The 13,518-nt window shown below is 42.4% G+C and overlaps 1 protein-coding gene across 13 annotated transcripts in view; it reads left to right on the top strand.

The window, feature by feature from the left end:
• KALRN (kalirin RhoGEF kinase) overlaps positions 1–13,518 on the top strand; it is a 489,190-nt gene that overhangs the window by 175,876 nt on the left and 299,796 nt on the right. For all 13 annotated transcript variants that reach the window (XR_012646382.1, XR_012646380.1, XR_012646383.1 and 10 more), the window contains exon 9: positions 4,597–4,788. Coding sequence is in view for 8 of the 13 variants with exons in the window: in XM_075000963.1 (XP_074857064.1) it covers positions 4,597–4,788 (192 nt within the window). In the remaining 5 variants the exon portion in view is untranslated. The remainder of the gene's footprint in view (positions 1–4,596; positions 4,789–13,518) is intronic.

The following is a 13,518-nucleotide window of genomic DNA, read 5'->3' as shown; positions in this document are numbered from 1 at the left end:
CGTTCAGGTTTTGTTCTGATTCTAAACAAAAACAGATTTTAAAATCTCAAAATTTTTCACAAAATAGAATCATTGGGTCCTCAAACCAGCTGTGTTAACTGAAGGACCAATGCCACAATGCCACTATGATGGTGTTGGAGTTCAAGTGCCAATGGTACAAATGTTCTGCTATCTAATTTCACTGCCCAGAATCTTCCTGATTCCTAGGCTAAATGAAACAGAACAGGACCAGACTGATCAGTGTTCTACAAATACTTAACTAGCTCAGTGCTGCTGTTGGGTACGAGGGTGGGAGGGGCGAGTTAAGGCTTCTTTCAATGTTTCAAAATGAAAATGTCTTCTCTCTGATCTTTTCGAAGGTCTCAGTTTGGATGTTCTGTATTCATTACAGTGTTGTCTCTATGCATGCAAAGTAAGAGAGACAGGACTACCTCAGAGCTAAACTCCACCATGCAGATCAGAGAGTAAAAACAGAGTTTTGAGATTTTTACTTTTATGCTCAAATATATGCACAAGGAGGTATACAATGTGCTGACAGGCTGTGAAATGTCAGCCTGCCTTTTCTTTTTTGTTTATGAAACCCTTAAGAATTGATTAAACAAATAATAGTGACTATCAATATCTGACCTCATAGCAATATCAGCTAACAAACATGTCTGATTAAAAACGGCAAGATGATTTTAGCTGTAATCATATTTGCTGTTTCTTGCCGATTGAAAATAAAACTAAAACTTTGATAATTCTTTCTGAAATGAATTCCAGGAGCACAAATTTATAGAGATTTCCATTCTGAAGCCTCAGTCCTAAAGTGGTTTTCATTTTCTTGTGATTGCAGGTTTTGTAGGTCGCAAGGTTAGTACAGAAAGGTTATTTAGAGATTTGAGATGAAAATTGGTTTTATTCTTGAAATAGCACCTGAGAACTACATATTGCCATTTAGAAGATCAGTAGTGTAGAATTTTAACGATTTCCTCATTACAGTCTGTTTTTGAGAGGGTTAATGCATTGTGTATGTGGGGTGGGCAGAATCTTACCTCAAAAATAAATAAATAAATAAACCAACCTTCAAGGATTGAATACAAATAATCTAGCAGGAAGTTATTAACCAATGAAACTGTTACTGTTATTTAACAGGCAACTGTCTCACCAGATCCTCATATAAACCAGATCCATATAATCCATGTGGATCTGGCTGTAAAAAAAGAAATTAACTGCCTCATTAGCATTATTTTCAGCTTCCATAGGTTTGGGGAGCCATACATGTGCAGCAGCAGGCAGAAGGCTATACGTTGTCTTTCCTTTCCCATCTGCAGTAATTTCACCCATGAGCTCCTAACTCTTGTATGGTTTCCCATCTCTGCTCTTATATTTCTGATAAATCCTTCAAGAGCATGATTGTAGGGCAAGAGTTTCAGTTGGTGAGAGAACACGAAGGGCCTGAACAGCATCTCTTTTATTTTTTTCATCCTACAAAAGTTCATCTTTTTGGTTTTCCTATGTGAAGGGCAATTTCACTAGGAAGGTGGTAAAGCAATGGAATGGGTTACCTTGGGAGGTGATGGAATCTCCATCCCTAGAGGTTTCTAAATCCCAACTTGACAAAGTTCTGTCTGGGATGATTTAGTTGGGATTGATCCTGCTTTTTAGAAGGAGGTTGGACTTGACACCCTGAAGTCTCTTCCAACCATATGATTCTATTATTCTAATCTGGTTCATTGTTATTCACGTAGAACCAAAAGAGCAGGAGACGCTTCAAACAAATGAAACAAGGTCTCTGCCCTGAAGCTTTTACATCAGAGTTAATCAATAAGCAGATTGTAGGCCAGATCTGGATCCCCATCCGCTTTTGAGTGGACCCTGCAAACTTTTTAACTTTATTGTTTTTTGTAATTATTTTCTCTAGAAAAAAGAGAATAGAGAATATGGAGATATGCCTATATCATCAAATGGGAAGTAACCTTCAGAGGATATTGAGTCCAGCCCCTGCCCTCTTGGCAGGACCAAGCACCATCCTTGACAGATTTTTTTTTTAAATAATGTATTTTGCCCCAGATCCCTAAATGACCCCCTCAAGGATTGAGCTCACAATCCTTGGTTTAGTAGGACAGTGCTCAACCCACTGAACTATCTGTCCCCAAAGTTTGGATCATGACAATAGCTTGACCAAGAAATCTGGACCTTAGTAAAAATATAATTGATTACCCCATCAGACAATCTAACTAATTAAGGAATTGATGAGAGATCTGGAATGTCATGTGAAAGCAAGTGAAGCAGTAATGAAATACTGATTGTTAGTTTCCCCTTAAATGGATTTTTGATTGGCACCCATTTGCTAGTGGGATAGAGAGAGCTAATTTTGTGGGAAATGTGTGTTTTAAAGAAGAACATAGAGGCAAAGCTTAATCTACAGTGAAATATGAAATGCTGGTATTTTTATGAGTAATTGCTTGGTGGGGGAAGAGATTCAACGCTCCCTTGTTAGATAGTTGCAGTACTTATTTTCTTTTGATCAAAGAATGGTAGTCCCTTTGTGTGTGCATCAAGGTTTGGAGTTCAAGTTTGGTTCAGATAATTCTCAAAAGTAACTTGCTTATCTAGACACAGAGGTAGCTGTGTTAGTCTGTGTCTTCACAAAACAAAAAGGAGACCTGTAGCACTTTAAACACTAACATAATAATTTGTTAGGTAATGAGCTTTCATGGGACAGACCCTCTTCTGTCTGAAGAAGTGGATCTGTCCCATGAAAGCCCATCACCAAATAAATTAATTTTTTGGTCTTCAAAGTGCAACAGGACTGCTTTTTTGTTTTGCTTATCTAGAGTTTATCTGAATCACTTGTCCGCAAAGCTGAGCTGGAAATCGCTAAAGAACAGGCTTTGTGATTCCAGTGGGGAAGGAAATTCCCAAGAACAGCTTCTCCTTTGGTACTTTATACCTGTTCCAAGTCCTGGCTGGGACTGGGAAGGGCAGAAATTCATGAAAAGGGGGAAAAATCTCTAGAATTCAAGAAGTATTTTATCCAGGCTTGTTCACTCATGCTGATAGACATGGTACACAGCTGCACCTTCCGAATGGGAGCACCAAAGCATCCTGTGCTTCAGAGGGAGGCATTGCCTCCTCAAGTTCCCTTGCACAGCATGCACTCATTGCCTGTCCCTTAGGAGAATGCAGCTTGCACTCCCATGCATGTCCCTCAGCTGCATTCTTACACAGGGGAGGCTCATCTGTGGCATCATCTTTTCTTGTCCCTTTATGGGGTGGCTGGAGCCCCTGATGTTGCTAAAAGGGACTCCAGCGGGGGCCAGATTTTGCACTTTGTACCCCACTATCTAGCCCTTAGAATGGTTAAATTCTCCTTACACTACAGTTCATTTATATCTGATGATCATCTCAATTAACCATATTCAGACCAGGCATAATAAAGCATGACTCCCCTTAACATCCCTGGGAGTTGTGCTGGTTTACGCCAGAGCTGAAGATTGGCATATTGATGACAAACATACTAATGTTAGACTTTACCTCAAAGAGAGTATTGTAAGGGCTGTCACCAGAGAAAAGTGGCGGAGTGTGTTACTTAAGCTATAAATAAAGGCAAGGAAATGGAAAACTCACACAAAAATGCCTTAATGTTATTTATTCCTCTCTTGCTGAAACAACGGTGATAAAATTTTCTGAGTGGAATAGGCTCTTCGTAGTAACGTCATTTCCAGTTTGCCTTCCATGTTAAAGGGACACTTTTAAGACAAATTTGCCCCCCAAAGATAAATTTTATTAAATTGAGCATTTGCAGATTCTCGGAGAGGTTGAACAGCATGCCTCAGTTTCCCATCTGTTAAAAAGAGATAATAACACTTACCTGTCTCAAAGAGGTGTTGTGAGAACAATTACAATAGAGAATTGTGAGGTGATCCACTATGGCAGTGATGTGGGACAGGGAGGTATATAAGATATATGGGTGACAATGTCATTCATAAGCAATCTCAGCATTTCACATTGATTAGCCAGCTCACAGTACAAATGGTTGGCACCGTCTTACAAATCTAGCATACAGTAGATAAGAGCTAACAAAGAAACACTTTGAAGAAAAAATTTCACACTCGGATTTCTCCCAAATTACCACACGAAGGTTACTGAAAGGCAAACATTTCTTGTGGATGAGATGTTTCAGGTTAAAAAGATTACGTACCATATGACAGCTATTAGGAATCATTTGTCACCAGTGTGCTGCCAAGTGTCGCGTGAGACAACTTCTGCCTCTAAAGTGGTTAACTCCACTTACTTCATTACCGTATCTTTGAGAAATTCCAGAATCCTGGTAAATAGCAAGTACACGGTCATTTTTATCTGTCAGGCAGGCTAGCACTGTTGTGGTGTGTGCGTTTCAAACAAAACTATTTCATGCATATTTAGGGATTAGTCTGTGTGGGTTAATACTTGCTCCTCTCACAGATGGCAGCACCAATAGGAATTATTACCATTGTTTTACAACTCTGATAATCGCTCACTTTCATGCCTTTGAAAATGCAAGCAACTTGTTTCAGTAGCTTACTTGCCACAGTTATATTACTCATACTCTTTTCCTTTTTTTACTGGTAGAATACATACACCAATGCAGACAAGCTTTTAGAGGCTGCAGAGCAGTTGGCTCAGACTGGAGAATGTGACCCTGAAGAGATCTACAAAGCAGCCCGGCATCTGGAAGTGCGGATTCAGGATTTTGTCCGGAGAGTGGAACAGAGGAAACTTCTCTTGGACATGTCTGTCTCTTTCCACACTCATACTAAAGAGGTAAGATGCACGTGATGGAATTTCTCTATGTTTTGCAATAATCCAAGACGGAGAATGTACAAAGTGAAAACTCAGAGTACACAAAGAGGATGTATTTACTGCACAGGGCAAATGCCAAATTCCTGCTTTGTTTGATCTGGATCCTTGGGCCCGTACTGTGGTAAATGTGGAAAAAATATGCTTGAATTATTTTTATTAAGAGAACATTAACATAGTGCCACATTCTGTCAAAAACAAACCAAAAAGTGGTTAATTCACAATTAAAAGGTGACACTATAAAATAAGTTGGCCAGTCATACTATGTTTGAGATCTTTTTTTAAGAGCATCAGGTAGGAACCCAATAGGCATAAGTGTGCCTGCAGTGCAATATGTTCTCCCTCAGGAATTCTGTTTAAATGTAGCATGAATTAACGTAATCAATTAATGCATTACTGTTCCTAGAAAAAATTAGCAACGCTATTGTTGCTAAGTGTTACCAGAAAAATGTATCTGGTTAATGAAGCTGATTTTTGTTTTCCAAATTAATAGTAAGGGGTTACAAGTACACATACACATAAAGTTTTGATGTCCCATTGAGAATCTGAATACATGCTGCTTAGAATAAGTGAAAAGCATTCAGAGATAAGGCTGTCTCAACACAGATACAGTTTACCAGACGTCAACCAGGAGGCCCCAGAGGATGTAATTAAAGCATACCTCACATTTTTCTGTAGGCCAAAGGCCATTCAGCAATGAGTAACTTTGAAAGATAGGCTTCCTTTCAGGAATTAGTCAGAATCATTTGTTTTTATGCCTTGTTGTATCAGTTTGCAACAGCACACTTGATCCATAAAGATGTTCTTATAAGCTGAAAGTTTGCCCCTATTAGTTGTATGCACACATTCTACAAAATTATTTATAAGAAGCTGGAACTAAGTGGGGAACATTTGTAAACAAAAGTTTTATGACGACAAAACATTGCCTCCCAGAAACTATTAATGATTTGCAGTTTATGCGTCATTTTTGGAGGTAAAGTAATGAACCTTCAGCTGTTGGAAGTGCAGGATACACTCATTTGCACCTAAAGCTCCTGATTCTGCAATGTACTTTTAAAACAAAGTCTAAGGACATTTCTACACTACATAGCTTTTTGCGACAATGCTGTTTCAACATAACCCTGGTGTTAAAATTCAGCACATGAACTTGATTGTCAGCTATTCTGTCAGGAAAATATTTCCACCCCCAATGAGGGGGTTTCACTTTGCTGGCAACAGAGTGCTCCTGCCAGCAAAGCATGGTTCACACTTCCATTTGCCACAGCCAGACTTTGATGGTCATGGGGGAGGGGCGTTTAAGCATCCATGTGAATGACAAAAGTTTTGTTAATCAAGTGCAATTCTAGACATAGCCCAAGTTTAAGCACATAAGTCCTATTAACATCAGCATTTATGTGCGTCAGGTACCTTGCTGAATAGGGGGCCGTAATTCTCAAACCAAGATATTGCTCTAGTGTCCAAATTAGGGTCATAGTCTCATCTCAGTTACACTGGTGTATAATTGGTGTAACTTCATTAGTTATGTCTCCATTAGAAGTGATTATAAGAATATCCCATTGTTCCTAGCACTGGTTCAGCTCCATGGATGAGAGCCACCAAAGCCATGGAGACAGGACTTCGAATTCTTTGACATTTTAATCAGTGTATGAACTGCACTTGTTCAGATGATCACTGGCATTTTCTATGCTAGAATACCCACTATTCCAACACCTAATATAGAAAAGCTATTGATTTCAGTGTAATAGTTTCAGGTTTACAATGATGTATTTGAGATCAGAATCTGGTCCATAAGTTGAGGAAGCAGTAGATGACTCTGAACTAGTTGTTTGAGATCCAGGCCCGCTGGTGGGGGTGCAAAGGGGCAATTGCTCCATGGCCCAGTGAGTTAAAGTGGCCTAGAGCTGTGCTACTGCAGCCCTTGGCTGACAGAGAACCAAGTCCCATTTGAATTGATGCTCCGGTGCCACTCCATGAAGCTTTAAGGGCTGGTGGATTGGGTGAGGGGGCAGAGGGGGACAGTGCACCATGGTCTGTGCAGAACAAAGGACTGACTGCCCTGAGCTCTACCCCATCTGCCTGAGGCCCATCCCCTTCTGGGTCACGGAGCTGGAGCCCTCCCTACACCTTACCGTGAGTCCGACGGTGGCTGTCAGTCACCTGGTGAGATCCATAATTAGCCCAAACAATGAGCAGTCCTATGGCACCTCAAAGATTGACAAATTTATTTAGGCATGAGTTTTTGCGAGCTGGAACACTTCTTCAGATGCATGAAATTGAGAGTTTAGTTTAGCAGTTATATATACACTATATATGCATTACTGTGCAGAGGACCATTGATATTCAGTCAGGATAGATGTGGCCCATTTCCAATAGTTGATGAGAAGGTGTGAATACTAAAAGAGGAAAAATTACTATTTGTAGTGAGCTCGCCCAGAATCTATCTCAAGATAAAATTCACCCTGCTGCAAAGAGGATGCTGCTAAGACCTCTGTATCACATAAACTCTACCTGGTTTCCCCGCAGGGGCGGGGGGGCTGTATGAGCAGAATGCAGAATGAGCAGTCTTCACAGCAGACGCGGGTGTACCCATCCATGTGGGACTGACTGACAGCAGACCAGGGAAGAGTCATAGATCCACATTTATGGGAAACCAATGGTTTTGATAGCTCAGAAGAATGCAGGTGGTATTGCAGTTCTTTGCAGCCACAAAGAGTTGGGAGGTGCCCAGTTGTTTGAAGGCCAGAAATAGAGGTTCAGGATGGTGTCCTCATGAAGTTATATGGGTTGAAGTTGTTTGATGAAACCCCATCCAGGTTCCTTTGTGGAGTGGCACAGAGTGCATTAAATGCCCCAGGAACAAGTATGTGGGTGAAACCAGGCAATCACTATACTCTTAAATGAACTCCCACAAAAAAACGCCATATTTCACAATGCAAATACTCTATCTGCCCTATCAGTCAGACACTGACATACCACAGAAAATGCTCTGAGGAGAAAGTCCATGACATACACCTTAACATACTTAAAATTGCCTTCACCAAACAAGGACACGCCACAAGAGAAATAGACCATATCTTGTAATGGGCTACCCTCATAACTTGAGATAGCTTGGCAGGGCTGTCCCTGCCACTCACCATGCAGGCAACAGGAGCAGTAGCATGCTCTGTCCTTCTGTACTGCATCACCCTCCTGGTCCACAGTTTCTTCCTTCTCTACAGGTGCCAGAAATGGGAGGGATCTTAATGGTACTAATGATGGTTTCCTTACAAATGAAGGGCAATGAATAATAGTACCAATAAATCATTTAAAACTCTCAAAAATCATTGCTATATCCCATAAAACTACATGGCAATAGTTACTTGATCATTCATGAGTACTGTAGCTATCTATCTTATCCTATTCCCAGTCACATAAAAACTTTACACTGTGTGCCTTGCTTTTGTAATACATTAATTATCATCTAAAGATCATAATACACATTTTTCAAAGCCTGCTAGGCCAAAGACTACTAGCCATTCTTTATCCCAAGGCCTGAAAGTGCCCACTTAGGAATCAAATCCAATTATCCATATGCCAAGACAGAATTAGAAATTATTGCCAGTGAGCTTTCAGAAAAGAAGAATTCTGCAGACTTGTACATGAGTCATTTCCAAAGCTTTGAAGTTGTTTTAGTATGTTTTTTTTGCATCAAGTCTATCTGTAGATTTCATTGTCATTTGCTATGAATTCCAAATTTTATGATTGTATTTCATGGCTATGATATTTGCTGTTTTTCTTAAAGCTCCAGGTCCTGGAGTCAAGTGATTTCATTAGAATTTCAGCTTTCATTTAAAAAAATAAATATGTTTCTAGAGCTCATTCTTTTGGAGAAAAGGTTGCAAATGCAATGCAAGGGCACCCTAAAGACTCATAAACCAGAGGAAAATAAAAAGAAAATAAGTTGTAATATTTTTAAATCACATAATTTTAAAGGTAACTTCATGTTTTTAAGGCCAAGTTCAAGCTTTTGAAATCCCTGGGGTTGGCAATATCTTGTATTAGAAATGTAAAGATAAAGGGGAATTGTCAAGAGTATCATATAATTACAGGTTTTACTTCCCTGGTCCAGCACCCTTGGAACCTGACCAGTCCCAAACCAGAGAATTTGCTGGATCCAATAAGGTCAATGCCAGCCCCTCTGCTGTTGCCATCTGTGGGGCTCCACTCTAGGTCCCCAGAGGGCTATCATTGACTGAGTGGGGCCTAAGGGGAAGAGGCAGGTTGGCTGCAAAGTTCTGTGGTTGAAGGCCAGGAGTGCAGCCCCACGAGAACTGAACTCCTGGCCCCACCACCAGCTGCATGACTGTGCTCTTGGTCCCCAGCCCTGGGGCTATGCAGCTACTCTGCCTCTTCCCCTGAGCGTTCCATCCCTGCTTCTCTCCCTGCCTCCTTGAGCCTGAAGGCTGCACATGAGCTATGTGTGGTGCTCTGGGGGGGGGGGGGCAGGACAAGTTGCTGAGTGTGGGGCCCTCAGATTTTCCCCGTGAGTGTTCCAGCCCAGAGGCATCCCTGGGGATACCAGACCACAGGTGTTGCTGGACAAGGGAAGTGCAGTGTGAGCAGTTCCCACCTGGGACAGGGTGGTCTAGTGGCTAGGCCCCCTGGCCAGGGCCTGGGGTGTGGGTCTTTAGCCCCATCCAAGAGTCTATGGGATAAGTTTGGGGTGTGACCCCAAGAACCTAGTTCCCCCTTTGGTGGGAGAGGTGTTCCTTGTGAAGGGCTCCCCACTCCCCTCTGTGCATGGGGGAGGGTCCTGAGGCCATGCCCTCCAGTGGCTGACCGGGTGGCAGCTGTGGCTCAGGCCCTGCTGCCTCAGAGCCACCTCCTGCTTCTTGGCTGGTCAGCTTCCGACTGGCCTGGCTGCCCTCCCTTTATACTCCTCCAGGCCTGACACTTGCTGCAGGTAAACCGGAGTGGGGCTGATTAGGCTAACAAGCCCTGTTTAACCCCTGCCCTGCCTGGCCTCCCTCGCACACCCTGACATGCAGATTACCCAGTTCCAACCTGTAGTAACGTTTCTCACAGCCTTTTATAAGTAAATACTAATTTGGAAACTTGGAAATGCTGTATCTTTCTTTACCAATTTTGTTTTCGGTTTAGCACTCAGTGTTTTCTCCCCTTATTTAGGGCTGCAGGAACTCATGTGGCAAAGCACTGATATCTTCAGGCCAAATAGAAATGAATGTGGGAATTGCTTTTTTCATTAATTGTTGAAGTTGATCAGAAGAGGGGGGGCACAGGCGCACACTTGACTACATTCTTGGCTTTATGGACAGGGCTTTAAGAACATATCTTGGGGCAAGCCACCCAGCCTGTATCCACAAGCTTATGCTAGTGGGGTTTGTGTTAGTGCTCTAAAAATGATTGTGTAGCTGTTGCAGTTTGGGTTGGAGCTAGGGCTGCTCGTGGATTGGGTCTCGGATTGAAGGCTGGGGGATGCTCTTTAAAACCTCAAGCTCCCATTCAAATTGCAATGTTGAAGCACCAACCACACACCAGTTTTGAGAGAACTAACATAAGACTGACCAGAACACATGTGGACCCGGGCTTGAGACTTGCTCACTGATGCAGTGCAGACATGCTGTAAGCTGTTAGCATTAATGTGCTTCTCTAAAAATGTGCATATGAAGGTGAGCGTACGTTCCACAGTGTGTTAACGAATAAGTTTGGGTACAGCCTTGGTGATCTTTATATTGATTGGCAGTGGAGTGACAGATGTAAAACCCCAAAGGAATCCCCATCTCATAAGGCCATATTTAAGCTAGATGGGTACTCCATTAAATGTGACAGTTTGGTAAGGAAGGAAGGTTACATATGCAGCTCCCTAGTTCTCTGGGGATTAGACACATGCCGCCTGCAGTCATTTCAGTATCCGACTCTAAACTGGCAGTCATGGATCTGGCTTCGAGCCTGTCTTTTGCTTGTATAAGCCATTTATTTTATTTATTATGCAGTGGGGCTTGCTGAGTTTCAATGTATTTCTTAGAAAGCTGTCATTTTAAAGGGTGGAAGGGTGAGCCCTGGTTTTCTTCACCTGCCCCCCATCCTTCCCTTGCCTCTTCTGCTCCTATCCCTTCCATGACCCCGACTTTCTGCTCTTGGTCCTTGGACCTAGCTCTGAGTTCTGACCCTCCCAAGTTATGCCTCATCTTCCTGGTCCATGTGCCGGATTGTGCCTGTCCCCTCTCCACCTGACTCCTGCCCCTTCCTTCCCTCCTGGTCATATTGCCACCCCACCTTCTCTCTGTTTCTGCCTCATCCCCACAGTTCTTGCCCCATGCTCCTCCTGCTTTCCACAGCTCCTGCCCTCTCCACCCTTCCTTCTGATCCTGTCCCTCTTATTCCTCTTCCATCTTCTGCCAACCTTTATTCCTAACCCAGTCCCTCCTCCCACTGGGTTCCTATCCCTCCCCAGCTTTTTCCCCAGTCCCCCCACCAAGTCTCTCTTCCCTTACCCCCCAACTTTCTTACCCCCTGTGCATCCCAGTTAGAACTCTGCCTCATTTTACGTACTGCCTTGGCACAGCAGGGAAGCATTGAGAACATAGGAGAGGCTGTCCTGCTGCTCGCCGGTTCTGTGTCCAGCACCATTATGGCACCCTGCCTGACTGATGTAGGAACAATCTTACTCAGCCTTGACATCCCCAGGATGCAGCACACTTGGTTGGTTTATATGAATGGGTTTGCACAGTCTGATCATTTCTTGGGGACTGGGATAGTACAGAGCAGTGATTCCCAACCTGGGCTCCGAGAGTGTGTTGCTGGGGGTCTGTGTGTGGGAGCAGGGTGAGGGAGGAGTTAAAAAATGATAATAGAAAATAACTTTTAAACACATTGCAAAGTTTCAATTTATTATTTTTAAATTAAGTATCTTGCAATAATGTTTTGAACTGCTGTCTGAAAAGCCATGTGGTAGTTTCCTTTTTCATTTAAGGAAGTGTGTATAGCAGTTAGTGTTGACTTTGAGGGGGGTCCACCAATGGTTTGGGGGATGATTGGGGTCCGCACTAATTAAAAGGTTGGGAGCTAATGGGGTAGCGCATGCTCAGTACAGATGGAAGCTTGAGAAAATATACCTTGCAAACTGTAACATGTCTCTGCTGAGCATATGCCTGACCAAATCTGGAAACATTTTCATCGGGATGGATACAGGCACTTCTCTGGCATAGGGGAACAGTTTTGCAAATATCACATCCCTGCTCCAAAGCAAAGAGGTGCTTGCAATTCTCAAGGAAACAATTGTAAACAAGTATTAATATATGCAAAACAATCTCCCTCCCCCCCAGGATTCCCACCTTTGAAATGCATCCTCCCCACAAGGCTAGCCTGTTTGGGACTCCAAACCTCAGCCAAATGGCAACTCTACAACCCTACTCCCACCATGTATCTGGAGAGGTGACACATAAAGATAACATTGATAACATGATTGGAAACAAACTGGCATTTGTTTTATCAGTACATTTTGCCAGCCAGGCTTTGTAGCCTGTTTCCTTTAGCCAGTTGTTATTGAAAGGGCAGGTTCTGATACAAGCTATTTTTAAGGGGCATGGTGGGATCCACTCATATTGTCTCCCTGATCTTCCCTTGTTTAATATTCCTTGTGCATCTCCTCACTCTCTCATGACTCAAACCCTCTTTCACACACCTCTGGCGTATCTGTGTGTTGGTGGGCAGACAGCTGCTATATTTTCGATAGTTTTGATCTGTTATCACTTAGGCTCTATCTACAGTTACAAAAAACTTTGAAATTGCCATGGAATAAGGGGATTTCGATGTTTGTGGGGTCCTTTCAAAAAGAACCCCCACATAGATGAGCCGTGGGCAAGTGAAACGTGGCACTTTCAAAGTGCTGCAGATGGTGGCACGCTAATGAGGTGCTGAATATTCATTTCAGCGCCTCATTAGTATTCTTCAATTTGACCATTAGCATGGCCGTTTCCAAGATTTTCATAAGTGTATACGTGGCCTAAGACTGTGGAAGTGGGAATGCTGCAGCATCTAACTGGACACAGCAACATTTAACATTAGAAACCCCTGTGAAGTGTGATCATAATGCAGACCTTTAGATGCACATAAAAGTGGCAGGTTAAATTGTTTTTCTAGCACCTGGCAAATCCATAGAAAACCCTATTTGGCCAGTCAAATACCAGCTAGATGATAATCGTCTTTTTCTCCTACTCTTGTTCTCAGAAACTGCAGATCAGTGTCAGCAGAAACTTCCTTAAGCAAACACCTGTTATGAAGATAGTCAGCCGTAGCATATTAAGTTTGACAAAGTTATAAGCAACTGGAAACAGGGTCTTTTACCACAAACAGAAAACTTGGTCTTTACCACAAAGGCAATCTGTACCATTTTATACTCATACACTTCCATTCTCTATCCCACTCCTCCCACTTGGGTTTTGAAATTAAATTCACTATGTTTCAGGCAAATGCCATAATTAGTGGCTCCGGTTCTTTTATGTCTTTAATTTTAACAGAATTTGGCTTGCAAACTGTGGTGCAAACATTGGGAGTCTTTAAATTAAACTCTGGCTTGTTTATGGACTGTTGCTGTTCATTCTAACAGAACAGATTATATAACGAATCAATGCTAATCGCAAAGCAAACAAGACTTTGTTTCCAGGGCATTGTTTAGTTCTATCAGTCATCTTA

The sequence above is a fragment of the Carettochelys insculpta genome, chromosome 8 (genome assembly GCF_033958435.1).
Source record: "Carettochelys insculpta isolate YL-2023 chromosome 8, ASM3395843v1, whole genome shotgun sequence".
NCBI lineage: Eukaryota > Metazoa > Chordata > Testudines > Carettochelyidae > Carettochelys > Carettochelys insculpta.
Note: the sequence above shows the minus strand (reverse complement) of the source record. Positions and strands in the feature narration are given on the sequence as shown.